Source organism: Lygodium microphyllum, chromosome 7, assembly GCF_053477565.2.
Source record: "Lygodium microphyllum isolate KBCC chromosome 7, Lygodium_microphyllum_v1.1.10, whole genome shotgun sequence".
NCBI classification, from domain to species: Eukaryota; Viridiplantae; Streptophyta; class Polypodiopsida; order Schizaeales; family Lygodiaceae; genus Lygodium; species Lygodium microphyllum.
The window spans coordinates 5,199,907-5,218,444 of record NC_141141.1 but is presented as its reverse complement, the minus strand read 5'-3'; the positions used below and the strand labels follow the sequence as shown (position 1 = coordinate 5,218,444).

General features: G+C 43.1%; 1 protein-coding gene across 1 annotated transcript; it reads left to right on the top strand.

Moving 5' to 3' along the window:
- The first annotated feature begins 15,604 nt into the window (after window positions 1-15,604).
- LOC148033138 (3-ketoacyl-CoA synthase 13-like) lies at window positions 15,605-17,773 on the top strand. Its single transcript, XM_087680877.1, has 2 exons — window positions 15,605-17,169; window positions 17,312-17,773. Exons 1-2 carry the CDS (start codon window positions 15,804-15,806, stop codon window positions 17,671-17,673), a joined length of 1,728 nt encoding a protein of 575 aa, XP_087537003.1. The 5' UTR covers window positions 15,605-15,803; the 3' UTR covers window positions 17,674-17,773.
- The last annotated feature ends 765 nt before the right edge of the window (window positions 17,774-18,538 follow it).

The following is an 18,538-nucleotide window of genomic DNA, read 5'->3' as shown; positions in this document are numbered from 1 at the left end:
ATCTTAAAGATAAGAAAATCATGTATGCTACATCAAGTGAGGATGGATTTACAAAATGAAGACATTGAACTACCATGCTCCTTTGTATTCCAACTTGACAAGAAACGAGTAAGTTTTCACATCATATTATATCTACTTAGATGTATATCAAGATCTCACTTCCTAACTAACAAACATTTGTAATTTATTTTTTGTAGATATTGAAAAGGAGAGAAAAGAATATACACTACAAGGACATTCAAGAAAAGATATCTTTACTGTCAATATAAAATATACGTACAAATTTTGTAGCAGATGTCTATCTGCCATCTCTATGAGATATACAAGGGCTGAAGGGCAAATTTCTATATATGAAGGCATACAAGGCGATATGGCAAAGCTATTTCTTTTTTTAAGAACTATCCTTTCTAGGAGTCCTTTTGCCTTTCTTTGATGCCTTGGGTATAGAAGGTGTGGGTAAAGGTGTTGAAGCTGTGGCTTCACCTTCCATGGTTATAGGCACCGCATCTCCTTCATTGTCTAAATCCCCACCAATCTTTGTTTTTGGTTGTATACAATTGACCATTATATACTTCAAGAGCTTTTCTTTGACGTACTAAACATGCTCAGATGCATAGCAATCCTTCGAAAACTGTCACACATTTATAGAAAAAAGAGTTTTAGTTCATTATTGTTCTTACAATAGACTATATTTTTATCATCAATGGACTATTTGCAATGAATATCTATCTTAAATTTTAGCATCTTTCATATTACCTTTACATGTTTATCATCATTAAGATAAACAAAGTTAACCATTCTTCTAGCATTTGCAATCACCCTCCAGCCACCACAAGAATGGCTATCATCCTGATGAGGACACTGCAACCACCAACACAAAGTAAAACTATGAAATTTAGAGATGGTAGTTCATAGAATAAACTTATGTTTCAATTATTTTAATCAATAACTTACCGCAACTTGTCTATATTGCATTGTTGCAAGCAAATCAGACGGCATAGGGGGCCTTTTCTCTAGCTCTTTAATTAATCTTTTTGCACCTCTGTATATAAAATATATTGAAATTTAGAGTACTTACAAAAAAAAAAGAATTGAAATATCAAGGAGCCCTTGGATAATATAACTTACAATTTAGCATTTCCATGGCTTCATTTCATAGAGTTGATTAAAAAACATTGCTTATCCACATTGTCTATTGCAATCAAGCTCTAATGAGAACTGAAAGCAATCATATCTCAACAAATTAGTAGGATAAAATCTCAAAAACTCTAATAGAATATTGAATCACTTACTTTTCATTATATGGAATTATAAGGAGCTCCAAAGTATCGAAGTCAATCAGATTGAACCACTGCTCAACAAAACTTGTATCAAGCTCATTTCTCATAAAGAATGAGATAGATGGATCAAGAACCTCAATTTTTTGTTGCATATTCAAAGGAAACTCATGCATTACACACCTAGAAAAGACATAGAAATAGTGAGTATAAACAAGAAAAATCTTATTGTTAAAAAAATATCAAAAAGTAGAAGTAATTATGGGTGGATATACTTAGGCTAGCAAGAATAATACTGTCATTTATTTCTCTTCTTTTATCCTTAAGAATCTGAACACATGCAGCATTAAGGGAGATAATCTCAGTTTTTTTGCCTAAGTCACCAGGTAGGAAAAAAAACACATTAAATCCTTTTGGATAAGCTGCTTCAAGAAGGGTAGCCAGCTCATTTTCAAAGGGCTCTAGTTGCTCTGCTTCCCTTTCTTCAGCCCTTTGCCTCCTATACTCTCTCCATTTATCTGCATGTTCCTCTTTAGCTTTCTCCTCTTTTTCATGTTGCCTTATATCCCTCTCATGGGTAACATCCTCAACCTTGGGGCTAGAATCATCTTTCTTTCTCCTAGCTGGGGGCACATTAAGGATATTAAATGTCTTCCCATCAGTGAGGGGAATTGGCTCAAGGACCTTTGAAAATCTATATCTTAGTCTCCTAAGAATTACCACGTCCTTGTCCATGAGTGTGAGCCTATGAGCATGAGTAGCACAAATATAGGCATCTTGAAAAAACTCAACTAAAAAATCCTTTGTGGCTTCTTGTATACAATTAAGGGCTGTTCTTGTCCATCTGAAACTATCCAAACTATATTTGTCACAAATCTCCCTGACAATCCTTTGAAAAGACAGCTTTGGAATTGCATTGTTAAGGGCCTTTATTGCCTTCCTAATCTCCCTTAGGCACCTGACATTTAGAGAGCTTCTAAGGCTTTGAAGATTGATGAATAAACCCCCAGGATCAATCTTTATCCTTCCTTGCTGGTGCTTTAGTCCTAGCCATCTGCCAAAAAAAGGCATGTTACTTTTTGTCCAGTGTGTCTAGTGAAATGCGAGTTTCAGAAGAGAGACCTCCTTGCAGCATGTTATTTTTGTGCTTCACCAGACAACACATAAATAGCAAAAGAATCAACAAAACTAAGAAAAACAAAACATTAATTTAAGGAATGCCATAACAATTACCTAAAATCTCTACACCATTAAAGCCATAGAAGCAATGTTATAAAACACTAGGGAAAAATAATTATTTATAGTGCTCATAGGCTCACACTAGGGAAAAAGTCTGTTTATAGTGCTCATAGGCTCATAATGTTACAAAACATTAAGGAAAAGTGCAGAAAACCATACCTTGTTTGGTACTTTGCTGGGAAAAATCCGTTTAAAATCAATTTTGTCAATAACTCTGGTGAAACGCGAATATGTTCTTCACAACCACAGCTCGAAGACCCTGCTGCATGACCACGAAAATATGCTCCATGACCATAAAAATATGAAACAAATTTGGCAGTTGTTTCCCTTTATTAGGGGATTTTTTTAAAATTCATAGTACATGCATTACTTGGCGAAGTGTTAAGTAAAACACGTGCGACGTATTCTGAGATTGTTATTCTCAAAAAAAGGGAGTGCGCACGTCTTCTGAGTTATTTGATACGGTGTGTTAAGTGAGACACGTGCCCACGTATTCTGAGGTATTTCGTGCGTGCGAAAATATTGGAAATTTTGTCAAAATTTGCGGTTACGTTTATTTTGCCATCATTACGTAAACTTTTTCATTGGAACTATCAACACACGTTTGACAATCAATATAAAAGCTTTTCGAAATCATCTTCTCCGATATTGTCTTTCTTTCTCTCGAAATTTTGTTTCAATTTCCCTTCAAGGTTCTTGTTTCCTGTTTGAAGAGTAGTTCAACAATTTCTGATAGGTAACAAAATTTTGTTATTACAAGTATCTGAACAAAATCTCATTGATTAGTACAGAAAGATTTTTTAATAACACTTGAAAAATTACAGATATCATGTGCTTTGTGTCTTTCAAAAGGAGCATGGCACTTCCAAAAAGGATTTTATCATAAATTTCTATGTTTTAATAGAATTAATTCATAGTTCATGTTTCTCTTCTTGTTCTGCATCTATTAACCGATGATATTGGACATTGTTGCCATTCTGCTTTGTTTGCAGGGATAAATCTTTTGTTGGTCAAGATGACAAAGACAAATCTATCTTTGGAAGGAATGGATGAGGAGGAGCTAATGGAGACTTCTGATGATAGGCTCTTTGATTTCTTACACACAACTGGAAATTCTTCCAAGTTTAGCTATATCAGGGAAATTTTCAATGTTCCTTTTGATTTGAAAGAGTTATTGGAGGATCTTGAAGATAAACTTAAGGAGTACATATATTTTTATGATAGACATGTGCAAGGTTTAGAAGTCAATGGATTTGTTCATTATAGTGATGTCGTGGGAGCCACCAGTAGAGCCAGGTCAACTTTTCTAGGCAGGTTCAACCTCATTGATGAGGAATTTAGGAAGAGAGAAACATGTTGCCCTTTCCACATGTATCAACACCAATGCCTTCTAATCCACAAGGATATTGGATTTATTGTGTATCTTCAGTACATGGAGAATTCTTCTCCAGATATAGTCCAATAGGGAAAGCTAGAGGATATTGCAAGTATGGATAAGGAGGTCGAAGAGAAGGAGGAGATGTTCCAAGAAGATATTGAGAATCATCTTGTCCAAGGTTTTGATGTAGGTTTGTTTAAGAGTGACAATATCACAATGGTGGAAGAAAAGGAGATCGAGCCAAGTGCACCAGTTGATGAAGAAGGTCCTCTTGCATGTGTTCCAACATTTCCCACTTATCTTATTAACAAGAAGAGATATGTGTTGCTAAATAATATTCAACATCTTTTTGATCTTAGAGAAGATTATTAGCAATCCTTGCAGGTTGGGGCCAAAATGACATGAATTTTATAGGTTATGAACAAGAACCACTAGCAAGTCTTGATGTTGAGGGAGAGAATTTCCAAGACAACTCTATAGCCTTAGATACATGTATTAATCAGATCGTAGAATACGAAAAGGGGGGGCTACCTACAGAAGAAGAGTTCTTGCAGGTCCAAAAGAGACTTCGTATTGATGATGTAGGATATGAAGAGAGATTGAAGTCTCCATCAGATGAGAAACCCAAGAGTCTGATAGTCTTCTCGAAGAAGACGAACACCCTAAGGTATGATATATAATTCAAAGTTTGCACACAATGCAATAAGCATTTACAATGTTTGGCAAATAATGTAAATCAAGGTTTTGAATGGTCTTACCAAGGTATAACCATGATCACTTTAGTCTCCCAAAAGTACACTCCACCACAATTCTTGTGGAAGACTGCATGTAGTTATAGTTGTGGCACTCATCATTGGTCAACTCATCCCTTTGAAATGGTGTTATCAACTTTGGAAGAAGAAAATAGCCTCCATCACCTACAATGTATTCCTTGTTTACAAAGATCCCCAAATTCAAAAAGTGTGCCAATCAACCTCCCTTGTTTGTGGCAAAGCTTGAAGAAAGTAGAGTTTCACAATACTCTTGTGTTGTGTGCAAAACCATGCCAGCCTATGTTCACATTCAGAAAATGTACTATTTTTATGCAGTTTTTTCTAGAGATTTTAGATTTCGTGTTATTGTTGGTCTTATGGGCGTCCCGTAGTGCAAGGCTTGTTCACAAGATATAGCAAGGCTTGATGGTCAACAAAGAAGACAAAGGGAGTGGCCAACAGGTAACGCCTAAATTTCTTTACTGCAAATACCATGGCCAACCCCTCCCTTTCTATCGTGGAATAGTTCATCTCGGTCTCTGTGAGCTGCCTGCTGGCAAAACTCACCGGGTAATCCAAGTTATGTTCACCAGGCTAGCATAGCACGGCTCCAATAGCGAACTTAGAGGCGTTTATGTGTACATGAAACGTTATGTTCCAGTCTGGGGCTCGTAAGATTGGTGCAGTAGTAAGAGCCTTTTTCAACTCCTCATATGTGCGCTGGCATTCCTCAGTCCACTCAAACACTATCAACAACTTGTACAATGGTCTAGCGATTAGTGCGCAATTTAGTACAAAACATCGATAATATCCAGTGTGTCCTAAGAAGCACTGAACTCCCTTGTAGTTATCGGGTGGCGCTAAGTCAACAATGACTCTAACTTTAGAAAGGTCAGTGGCAATGTCGTTCCTTGACACTACGTGTCCTAAAATGCATCCGTGTTTCACCTAGAACTGGCACTTTAAGGGGTTCAATGAGAGGTGGTACAACCTACACCTTTCAAAGACAGCTCTCAATTTCTCTAAGTGTTCGGCCCAACTAGAATGTACACATAAGTCGTCTACAAACACTTCCAGTTCGCACCTAAGCATGTCCTTAAAGATAGTGCACATTAGGCGTTGAAAAGTCGCAGGTGCGTTAATCAGCCCAAAAGGCATGACAATGTAGGCGAATACACCCCATTCCGTGGCAAAGGCAGTCTTGTGCTTGTCGTCGGGGTGCACTTGCACTTGATTATAGCCCGAGAAACCATCTAGAAAACTGTAGGCTTCTTTACCTGCTACCCTCTCAAGCATGTGCTCGGTGTAAGGTAAAGGATAGTTATTCCTCTTTGTAGCGTCATTCACTTTCTTGTAGTTCACGCACACTCGGATTTTTCCATTTTTCTTCATGACAATCACGATAGGTGATACCCAGTCCGTGTGCTCGATCTCATATATGAATCCTGCCCTCATGAGTTTATCAATCTCCTCTTTTACTGCATGGGCGTGTTTAGGATTCATGGGGTAAGGTCGTTGTTTCATTGGCACTGTATCAAGGACCATTGGGATATTATGAGTCACAACCCTAGGGTCGACTCCCTTAAGTTCATCCATTGTCCAGGAAAATACGTCGATGTACTCTTGCAAGAGTGCAACAAGTTTGGTCTCCTCATCCTCCGTCAAGTCATCTGCAATGAATACAGGTCTTGGCTTTTCACCTTCCCCAGCCAAGTTAACTTCCTTGACTTTGGCGGGTCCCTCGATCAGTTTACTAGTTTGGCCTTGTCTTTTCGCACCTAGCAGAATCACCACTCTGTCACCCTTTTTAAATTTTGTAAACCATTTGGGTAGATCCTGCTGTTTCTTTTGCCTTTCTGCTTCTGAGTCCTTTGCTTGCTTCATGGCCTCCTCCTTTAGCCTCCTGCACCTTAGGTGGAATGGCAAGTCTCCCTTGGTGTGTTTGGCTTTAGAAGGTTGTGGTATCTCGGGATCACTCTCAGAGCTGACTTCCGACTCTGAGTTAAACTCGCATCCCTCACTTGAGGAAGGTGTTTCCCCAGGGGGTCGTAGTTCAGTAGGTGCATCTGTCTTGAGCATTGGGATTACCCATGGTCGTGCCACTCTAGCTTGTTCATAATCCACGGCTCCTATGTGTTCTAGCCAGGATCTGCCACACTCCATTCACATGACTCCTTTTTCGTTCTGACTGGTCCTTCCTCTCCTAGGCCTCGAGTGTGCCCTGATTTGTTCTATCGCTTTTCCTTCCATGTCGTACTCTATTGTATCTATCTCTTCTTCACTCTCCTCTCCTGTAGAGCGATAGTCCTCATACTCCTCGTCATCAGAGTTCTATCCTTTTGACTGCTCATCATCACCTAAGCTTTCCTCTCCTGTCTCCTTGTCATCAGTAACTAAATCCCAGTTATATAACAAATTCAGGTCGTGGACCTTGGTCCATTTCCATCCTGGTTTAGCTAATAGATCATGTAGAGGTTTTAAGTTAGCAGCCAAGTTGCCTTCCAGTTTATTGGTCAGATACTCTACGATTTCCTGAAGCTCTAGTTTGTTGTTGGGGATATGGAACGAGGTTGGTTTGCCTGGGTTGAGTGAGCTTCCTGCCATCATGCATAATGGCACAATTGGCTCCTCAATTGGCATGGTTGCGGCTTTAGTAGCTTGCCGATATAGTTCTTCCTCATCCGAGAATGGTAGGTCAAGGGTTGCCAAAATGTGCATCCAATCCCTCTCATCCTCAGGGCAAGGAATATATTTAGTGAGTGATCCACAGGATTTGGTTGTTTGAGTATCGCCTTTCAGCATAGCTGAGATGGCATCTAGGTCAACAGGGGTTGTCTTCCAAGTGTCCATCTCCACCCTTACTGCACTAGTTCTGTTCCCTAGGAAAATCTTACCATTGCCCCAGTCCTCAATGACACGCGCATTCCTCATCCAAGGTCGGCCTAATAGTATGTCGTAATCCACTCCCTTCATGACAATGAAGTTTATGGAAAACTGCACATCGGCAATCTTTACTGGCCAATTCTTTAAGATCCCGAATGGTCTTACCTTCATTCCATTTGCTAATGTGACGTTAAACCTGGCAGTCTCTACAAGAGGGTTTCCCCATGCCTCTAAGACTGCATGGCTTAGTACACTAACGCCTGCGCCTGTGTCTACAATTCCTTTTCGCGCCATATCTCCTAAGGCTAGGAAGGGTAAAACTACATGCATTTCAGTGCCTTCCCAAAAAGCATTGATGTGCAAAGACTTAGGAATTGAGTGTAGAGTTAGACTTGGAATCTGTGTAACTGCATCATGATCTTGTGGATCAGCACCCGCAAGTCCTGTGTGTCCCTCTATCAAGTATTTTAACTCCTACCATACGGAATGATTCTACCTAAGCAGGTCTTCCAAGCTTAGAGTTATTGGAGTAGAGAACAAGGTTGTGAGGAGACTATTGGGCTCTTGTCTTCCCCTAAGGCTAGCATTTCTAGGCCATGCGTTCTGTCTGCCCTGGCAAGTTTCCCCTTGGCCTTGCTACTGAGTTGCCCCCAGTGGTGCAGGTATGCTCGCAGCTTGTGGTTTTGAAGGTGAGACTGGTGTGCTCACGCTGGAGAAATCGTCAGTAGGATCTTCTAATATGGGTTCAGCATCGTTGAGGTACTTTTGGGCGTCCTTGACCCACTCCTTGATCTTAGCTATAGCCTCGAGTTGCCGTTTGGGATGGGGATATTCCCCTACCTTGGCACTCCCTAGCTCGGCTATCTTAGGAGCTGAGGTCTCCGCCTCTACGTTTGTGACCCTCTTTCCCGTTACTAACGTAGTCACTTCCTCGGTTTTAAGAGTTATCTTTGCATCGGTTCTCTTTTTTCGTCTCCTCCGGCTTTTCTTTCCTATTGAGGTTGCATCAAGGTTACTTGGCCCTGGCAAAGAGATGCCTACCTGTTTTGTTTGAGCTCGCGTCATAACATGTAGTGAGGTGGGTGTATCCTCACTATCAAAGGTTTCCACTCCAAAAAACCCCAAAGGCACCAATGGCATGTTGGCAGAGCTGGTTGACGGCTTTGCCTAGGATAGTCAGGAAACAGATGTGTGATTCCACACTCTGTGCATCGGAGATCCGCTTTGTCCTTGTTAGCTTATTCTCGTTCTGGGCAGCGTGATGAAATGTGGGCTAGGTGGCCACAAGTCCAGCATGTGACTGGGTCTTGGCTTGGCCCTCCAAAGCCTCTGCCTCTTCCTCTTCCTAAAGCCATCACCCGCACCGGTCAATAGTCCATCAGGACTGGGTTGCCCTCCTTGTCATAGGATATGTACGGGTTGACATATGTTTCTTCCTCATTAGGATCCTCCACAAAGTGAACAGGAGCATCGCTAGATGGGTGGGTAGGTATACCAGTTGGGTTCATCTCCAGCCTAGGTACGGCAGGTCTTGAGTCAGTCAGTGCTGGGAGAGCTAACTGAGCTCCCCTCCCAAAGAAATTGGATGGCCTATTACCTAAGTATGGAGGATTGTACTGCTGCGCGTATGGGAATCTCCTCGGCATTCTGCAATGCACTGCATCATGCATGAATCTACCGCAATTTGAGCACAGCCGAGATCTAGGATCTTGGTACTCAACTGGAGGTGATTGCCGCCGCAGTATATACATTGTACATGCGATCTCACAAGCTTCCTTACCAGCTCTTGCAACCGTGCAATCTCCATTCTCATTTCTGCCATCCCCTGGTTGTGGTCTACACTCTTTCCCTTATCCTGCACACTAGCAGTTGCTTTTTCCCCCGAAATAGTTGATCTCTCAAGGTCCCTCTGGCTTGCACTCTCTCAGTTGGTAGTCCTCATGCTGCGTTCCCTGAGTTGATCATCTACGCGTATTGCCTCCTCGAAAACTCTAGCTAGCACATCTCATTGCAAGGTGGAGTTATTGGCCAAAGCCTTGTAGAGCTCCTCACTCCGAATCCCTTTCATGAACACTGTAGACACTGCCCTCTCAGTAGGTCGCTCATTGGCAAGGATTCTCTTGTAGAGGCTACGCACCTGAGTGACGTAATCCCTAACGTCTTCCTTCTCCCTTTGACTGATATTCATCAACCTAACGATGAGGTTATCCGAATACCCTGCCTCCGAAAACCTCTTGATGAAGAGGCCCTTAAGGCGAACAAAGTTCGTACGTTCTGCATCATCTAGACTAGAATACCAGGTCCTCCCCTTATCGCCTAAGCACAGGCCGAAAGCTTGAGCTCACTGCGTAGGGTCATAAGACCGTTTGCCTCACATACTTGCTCGAACTGCTCCATGAAGCTGTACGGGTCACTGCTAGGTTCGTATCTAGCTAGTTGTTTTGCTACGATGGGGATTCTAGCCTGCCCTTTAGCCCCTTACGTGACTCCCAATCCCGATAGTAGCGTGGTGGCTAGGGTAGTAGCGCTATGTTCAACAGACGTATTATCCAAGAGTCGCTTTGCTACCAGTTCGCTCAATGTCATGTCAGTCTCTGCTGCCCGTTCCCTCTCTACATTCGGTCCAGATTTGGCTACTCCAGCTAGGTCTAGCACTCATCTAGCCTCGTACATATCTACATCTTGCTATAGCCTTCTAGCCCTTTGCTCATGGTTGTAGGAAAAATTATGCCTTCTAGCGCTCTCTTGATTGCTATTCTCTCTTCTTCCAGGTTTGCTACCACTTCCTCTACAGGTCTGCCCTGGATCACGGTCCTAGTGATGAGTAGATCATAGTTGTGGACCAATTCCTGGACTGAGGTTGGAAATTCTCCTAAGTCTAATTGGTCCTCTCCTCGTTTGCCTCTTGATCTCGACATTGTTTCTGCTTCCAGCTCCACGAGGTTGTCAATAAATCCAAGCAGCTTCGGCAGCGGCCAATCCTCTATATTTTTGCTTTCTTTGTCTTCGTGTCTTCTCCAGGTCCTACTAGTAGGGCACTCAGGCACTCGTCTAAGTCTTGGGGTCTTCTCCTACTAGTGGGTTCCTTAATGTTATTAGATATCCTGATGTGTTCCTTGTTATTTGAAAGCAGTTGCAATCCTTATTCACACGTTATGCGTAGTGCTTTCGTGGTGCTTGGTGCAAAAATAGGCTTCTCTCTTTTCTTGCAGTGCAAACTTAGTGGAACACAAGAGTGAAGTGCTGATGCAGAAAGCGTTTAATGCGAACTCCACTCTGTTTCTCTCCACATTCTTAGCCTGATTTGAGTTCTATGCTCAGTTCCCGGCTATTCTATGGTATTTCTGAAGGTCTGTGCTGTGTTTTCTATTCTGCTCTAAGTTTGATTGGTCTCTGAGGTTCTAATGGTCAAACTGGGTCTTGGGGGTATTCAGGGTTGTGTCTTGGGGGTCAGGTCAGTGGCAGGGTCAACTAAAGATCCTTATTTTTTCCTTCTGGCAAGATGGCCTGATTCCCAGAATCGGACTGTCCGATTCCCAGAATCGGACAGGGCTGGTCCGACTCCACTAGTCGGACGGTCCGAGTCCAGCAGTCGGACAGGGTGGTCCGATTCCTAAAATTGTTTGGTCCCATCCGAATGTTCGATGGTCTGACTATGATGGGCGGTCCGAGTGCCACGTGGCACGTCCAATCGGGCTGTTTGATTCTAGGAATCGGACAGGGTTGGTCCGACTCCCTCAGTCGAATGGTCCGACTCCAGGACTCGGGTGGTCTGATTCTGGGAATCGGATCATTGAGACCTGGTCCGACTGCGTCTGGCGGTAAATGCGATTCCGACGCATTTTGATCCCACTTGATGCCTGCTACACACAATCACAAGAGACTCTCCAGATCTGATTAGGGCACTACCAAGAAATACCAGACTCACCTGGAGCAGCACAAATCGATGGCACCCAGAATCGTGATAGCGCTCCCTCTTCCTGGTAACCAGAAGCTCTCTCTCTCTCTCTCACACAAAGCTAACCAGTGAAATGAGGTTTGTCCTGGCCTCCCAAGCCTCTTAAGGTCCTTTCCTAGCACGGCAAAACCTTAAAGCCAGTTCCCTTTTTCCTATTTTACCCAGAAATTTGAATCTGGTCCCCTGTTTCCCTGTTTCCAGCAACAGCCAAAACCTCTGTTTGCTCTTTTCTTAACCTAATCTAACCTTAATCTAGTGTAGCCAAAATGCAAAACAGAGATACAGAATGGTAGTCCTACACTAATGCTTCCAACAAACCAAAACACTTACTTGTTTCACGGATTAAAACCTCCTAAATCTCCTAGCTATCTCGAGTACCAATTCGGGCTGCAAGCCCTACTTCTATGCTCGATTTGATGCGTGCGGTGCTCAAAGCTCGATTCCATTGGTCCCGGCAATGGAACCAAAATGAAGGGGAGCTGTAAGCTTTACCCCGAGACCTACAGACCACTTATTGCTCAAGTGTTTTGAACCGAGCGGCCATGGCTACCTCTCACATAGCCGATGCGCAATGCCTACCTTACGGGTGTAGTGAGCTTACCTTGATGCTCAATCGAGTACCCTCATCTTTCTTGCACACCGGTAGCTCCACGATCCTTGAGGCAAGCTCAAGCAACCTCAATCCCTCTCCCATGAGCTTCATCCTCCATAGCCACGCGCCCGACAAGAGAAGAGAAGAGAGGAGGGGAAGATGAAGAGAGAAGATGGAGAGCTTCTTCTCCAAGATCCCTCACTCTCACACAATCACTCCCTCACTCCCTCACACTCTCTCAATCCCTCTCTCAAGCACAAGCAAGAAGGCAAGAAACAAGAGAAGAAGAAGAAAAAGCTCTGGCCACACACACAAGAATGATCTTCTCATTCACTTTTTGAACTTTATATACATGCCCTACTTTTCATGGGCGGTCATCCCTTTTTTTTACATGGCCGGCCATTAGCCTAGGCCCATTTCTCATTTCCCACAGTTCTAACCTATCCTATTCCCAACTAATGCATACAATTTGCACAGGAGTGAGCCTGGTGCTCTCTTACAAGGATTCGAGAGCGCTTTTTACTCTTTTACTTTCCTTGGGCGGCTCTAAGACTTCCTGAGGGTCATGCCCGTGCTTTTAATTTTTTCAAGGTCTGGTTACCGGTTAAGGCGCCTTTTTCTCCCTTTTGTCCTACGCCTTTTGCTATTTCCTTTTTTCCATTTCCCGCTCCTTTTTGCTACGGTAAACATGCCCAGATGAGAGAGAGAGAGAGAGAGAGAGAGAGAGAGAGAGAGAGAGAGAGGCAAGGAGGGTTATTGACTCTACTATTGTACTTAATAGAGAGATAGGGATAGCGAGAGAGGGAGGGAGAGAGAGAGAGAGAGAGAGAGAGAGTAATAGAGTGGGAGGGAGAGTCTATCCACTACCATAGCTTCATGCAGAGAGAGAGAGAGAGAGAGAGAGAGAGAGAGAGAGAGGTACGTCTAGGCACCAACACTACTTTGTGATGATCTACAGGTGGAAAATAGCACCACAAGGAGAAGGGGGAGGAGAGAGAGAGGGACAAATAGGCCACAAACAATCAACAACTAGATAGACCTCTCTTTATTAGCTCAGATGTGACTTGATAACTTTGCTAGTCATGCCAAGTTGCTGACCTATGTGTGGTGGCTCTTAATGCAGCTGATGTGTATGTAAAGAGGGAGATTATGTTGAACATTTATCTATTATTGCGTTAGGATTTGATGTGGATGTCCACCCACGCCAAAGGGTCTCCAACCCATCCTACGAATGGCAAAATAATATGGAAATTTTTATTAGACTGATACCTTAGAAAATTACCAATCCATACGAAAGTGTAAAGATTTTGGGTAAATGTCTATGGATGGGCAATAATGAGAAATGCTTGTCCAAAACTGAAACCAATTTGGATCATATAATATCATATAATGAGAAAATGGTACATTACTTGGAGGTGCATCGAATATTTTTGTCATGTTATTTGCTTTATATCATATGTTATAAAGTAGTACAAACATTACTTTCTATTGTAATTGTGGTTTGCATTTTTTGGTTATATATTTATGTGTATAATCATAACTAGCATTCCGTGCATGCGAAGCATGGAATGCTAGGCCACTTCCTGCGGCACCTTCACTGCCTCGAAGCGACAAGTGAAGTTGCCATGCACGACAACTTCACTCAATAATCTATTTCTCGATCCTCTTTCTCTCTCCTCTTTTCTCTCTCTATTTCTGAATTTTTTCTTTACCCTCTTTCTCTCTCTCTCTCTTCCCCCTCAATTCCCTATGTCCGATTTTCTCTCTCTCTCTGTCTCACTCTCTCTTTTATTCCCTCCCCTTTCTCCTCTATTTTCCTTCTCCCTCCCTCCCCTCTTTTTTCTTTTTTCTTTTTTTTCTTCTTCTTCTTCTTTCTCTCTTCATTCTCTTTTTAAAATTTTTCTTTTCTCTTCTTCTTCTTCTTTCTCTCTTCATTCTCTTTTTAAATTTTTTCTTTTCTCTCTCTCTCTCTCTCTCTCTCTCTCTCTCTCTCTAGCTCTCTTTTAAATTTTACCTTTCCTCTCTCTATTATTCTCTCTCTCTCTCTCTCTCTCTCTCTTTGTGTTTATATTCTCTCTTATTATTATTCTCTATGTCTCTTTGTCTCTCTCCTTTCCTTTTCTCTGCACTCTTCTTCTTCTCCTCTCTCTCTCTCTCTCTCTCTCTCTCTCTCTCCCTTTTCTCCCTCTTCTCTATTTTTTCTTCTTCTTCTCCTCTCTCTCTCTCTCTCTCTCTCTCTCTCTGTTTTCTCCCTCTTCTCTATTTTTTCTTCTTCTCCTCTCTCTCTCTCTCTCTCTCTCTCTCTCTCTCTTCTTCTTCTTTCACTTTTGTCCCACCCCTTAGTCTCTCTTAAAGTATGTAAATTTTATCTTTTTTCTATATATAATTCTCTCTTTATGTTTATATTCTCTCTCTTTCTCTGTCTCTCCACCTCCTTTTCTTCTCTTGTCCTTTCTCCTAATTTTCTTTTTTTCCTTCTCTCCCTCTCTCTCTTTTAAAATTTATCCTCTCTCTCTCTCTCCCATCCCCCCTAAAAAATATTTAAATTTAAAAAATACTTTTCTCTTTTCTCTTTTTCCCATCTCTCTTTCTCTTCTTCTTCTTATTCTCTATCTCTCTCTCTCTCTCCTCTCTTTTCCTTCTCTCTCCCTCTCCTCTTTTTTTATTTTTTTAATTCTTTTTTTTCTTTCTCTCTCTTCATTCTCTTTAAATTCTTTTATTTTCTCTTTCTTTTAAATTTTATCTTTCCTCTCTCTATGTGTGTTCAAATTCTCTCTTCTTCTTCTTCTTCTTATTCTTTTCTCTCTTTCCTTTTCTTCCCTTCTCGCTTTTATTCTCTCTGTCTCTCTCCCCTCTCTCTCCTCTCTTTTCCTTTTTCTTCTCCTCTCTCTCTCTCTCTTAAATTTTATATTTTCTCTCTCTATAATTCTATTTCTCTCTGTTCCCCTCTCTCTCCTCTTCTTTCTTTTTTGCTCTCTTTATATCTTTCTCTTGGTTTCTCTCGCTTTCCCTTTCTCTCTCTTTCCTTAATTTACTTTTTCTCTCTCTTTCTCTCTCTCTCTCTCTCCTTATTTTTCTTTTTCTCTCTCTTTCTCTTTTAATTTTTTTATCTCACTCTATTTTTCTCTATATATTTTTTCTTCTATCTATATTTTTCTATTTCCTCTCTTCCGCTTTCTCTCCCCAATTTTATCTCTCTTAATTAAAAAGAGAGATAAAAAAAGAGGGGAGACTTTTAATTAAAAAAAGGAGAGGGAAGAAAAAAGAACAGATTACAAGTGGGAGAGAGGGAAGGGAGAGGGGTTTTAATTGAAAAAGAAAGGTTTGGAGAAGGGGGTAGGTTCGGGAAGCCTTCTAGAGATTGGGGGCTTTCCCAACCTACAACCAAAATAATACAATAGTAAGATAAGATAAGAAGTAACATAGTGTAAAAAGCATAAACAATGATTACCAATGGATTGGAAAGGTTTGAATTTACATTTTTTGTTATATATAATAGTGTGAAAAGCATAAACGATGATTGTCAATGAATCGGAAAGGTTTGAATTTGCCATGCTAGAGTGAATGGCAAGGTCCAAAAGTAAGTGTCCATGAAAGTCAGGCCTGCATGTGAAATCCTAACGCTGCCTTGGACTCGCCATTAATTCTATGCCCACTTTCATTAGGGACTGAGCTTTCTTTCTAAAGTGTGGTATACGAGTCTCGAGCTCCTCCCGCAGCTCCGATGCAAGCCAGAATGGAAGATTCTCGCCCTTCTGATGGTCTCGAACCGACGAAGGCGATGGCCATGAACAACAACGGAAGCAGATCGAAGAAGAAGAAGGGATCGCTGCCGGCCTTTCTTGTGGGGCTGCCTGGCTTCCTCACCTCGGATGCGGGCTACGAGAGCATGGAGGTGGCGAAGCTGTTCGTTCTGGAGTATGCAGGGTACGTGGTGGTGCCGGTGCTGGTGGGGTGCATGGCAGCGGGGGGCTACGAGGTGGCGGATCGATGGGGGAGGCAGGGGGTGGCGGTGGCGGGAACCGGGGCTGCGGCGATGATACTGTGGCTATGGATGGCGGCAGCGAAAAGGCGGGGGCCGGTGTGCTATCTGGTGGACTACGGGCTGGCCAAGCCGCTGGACGCGCAGAAGATGCCGGCGCTGCACTGCGCGGAGATGGCGCTGCGCGAGCAGCGGTTCACGTCCAAGAGCTTGCTCTTCCAGCTCACGATGCTGATGCGGTCGGGGCTCGGCGAGGAGACCTATGGCCCCAAGTACTTCTTCCAGGACGCTGGCGCCACGTCGAGGAAGAGCGCGACACTGGCGGACGCGCACGAGGAGGTGATCGACATCCTGACCGGCGCCATCGACTCGCTGCTGCGTCGGACGGGCCTGCTGGCCGACCAGATCGACTGCCTCATCGTCACATGCTCCACGTTCTACCCGACCCCGTCTCTGTGCTCCATCCTGGTCAATCACTACAAGATGCGGGCGGACGTGAAGACGTTCAATCTGTCCGGCATGGGATGCTCCGCCAGCCTGCTGGCGATAAACCTGGGGGTGGATCTTCTGCGGGTGTACCCGGAGATGTACGTCGTGGTGGCCGGCACCGAGTGCCTCAGCCCGAACTGGTACGGCGGCAACGAGAAGTCCATGCTGGTCACCAACTGCCTCTTCCGCTGCGGCGGCAGCGCTCTGCTGCTGTCGGGCCGGACCAGCGACCGGCGGCGCGCCAAGATGCGGCTGATCGCCTCCGTCCGCACCACCACCGCCGCCTCCGACGACGCCTACGGTTCCATCTTCTGCCGCGAGGACGCCGACGGCCTGCGAGGGGCGGCCCTCTCCAGGAACCTGGTGGACGTGGCCGGCCAAGCCCTCCGCCTCAACATCGCCCGCCTCCTGCCGCCCACCATGCCTCTCCGCGAGCTCCTCAGGGCCGCCCTCGCCGCGTGTCGCACCAACGGCCAGCCCTACATCCTGGATTTCCACAAGGCCTTCTCGCACTTCTGCATCCACCCCGGCGGCCGCACCATCATCGATGGCATTGGCAAGAAGCTGGGCCTCTCCGAGTATGATCTTGAGCCCTCCAAAATGACCCTTCATCGCTTCGGTAACTATGCTCTCTCTTCCATTGTTTGTTTTTCCCTACGTCAGTCTCTCTCTCTTGTCAAATAACAGCACCCTCGGGCTTACTCCTCTCGCCCTGGAGTCTGATTTCCTTTGCCTACGGATACTCTTCATGCTGTCAACAGGTAACACCTCCATCAGTGGCATCTGGTACATCCTCGGCTACCTCGAAGCCAAAGACCGCCTCAAACCAGGCGACTGCATCTGGCAGCTCGGCCTCGGCTCCGGCTTCAAGTGCAACAGTGTTGTTTGGAAGGTGCTGGGGAATCTCCAACCCAAGCATGAGTGCAACCCTTGGCTGGATCGCATCGACCAGTACCCTGTAAAAATCATCGACGCCATCACACCCGATCATCGTCTCTATCCTCTCTACAGAGAAACCGAGGCGTTCGTCGCAGCGGAGTCAAAAGCCGCCTTCGGAAACAGGGAGGAAGCGATGAAGGCTGCCTTGGCAAGAGCAAAAGAAGAAATAAGGGCCTCTGCATGAAACACAGAGGAAGCAAAGACCATCCATATGGGATCTTTTAAGTGTAAAAAATAATATTTAAATAACTTTTTCTTTTGAATCAACATGATATATTTACATATTTGTGAGTGATTCCTACTCCCCACCTCACAGCACCTAGTTTAGGGTTGCTACAATATGCTGACAATTCCAATTATTTGTGCACTATTCTTATGGGGGAGCTATGTATTCATAAATATAATGTATAATCCTATACTCTATTTTATTCAGTTCACATTTCTCTTTGATAGTAATAATCTTGCAAGAAGAACATAAGTTTGCAACATTCACTTTCTTGTTCAAAGTAAATAAGGGAAGGTCTTATTAATATTACAAAGTTTTCATATTTGAGATTTTCATTATCAAAGTATAACCCCAAATTGCCAATTTTAACATGGATATATTTTACAATATTATTTTAATACAAACATGAAGGACTCTTCAACTCATCAAGGCTTTTCTTACAAAACCATATTTTGACAAGAAACTCATGAATGAAGAGATTAATGATATCTAGTATGTAATCTGACTATGATGGAAGATAGTTTGATGAGATGCCAAGCTCTACATATGCCGACAGTTGAATACTTGGATGATTGTTTGTGCATTCATATCCCTAATGTGGTTGGTACCTATATCAGCATATAATTCCAATGATATTTTATAATTGGACATTAGTTACTCCACTTGCTCAAGTTATGAGATATCTATTTGGTTAGCATGCTCACATTATGGACAGTATATTATATATATTGTATTGTCTCTTTATTCTTAGTAGAGTATTAAAGTGAAGAAGAAGAAAAAGATAAAAGACTAGGGTTTTCAATTTTTTATCTTGTATGTATTC

Bases quoted from the DNA above. Each gene is read 5' to 3' on its own strand.
- LOC148033138 (XM_087680877.1), top strand. From the start codon at position 15,804: ATGCAAGCCAGAATGGAAGATTCTCGCCCTTCTGATGGTCTCGAACCG. The intron at 17,170-17,311 runs GTAACTATGCTC...TGCTGTCAACAG, and splicing joins AATGACCCTTCATCGCTTCG to GTAACACCTCCATCAGTGGC.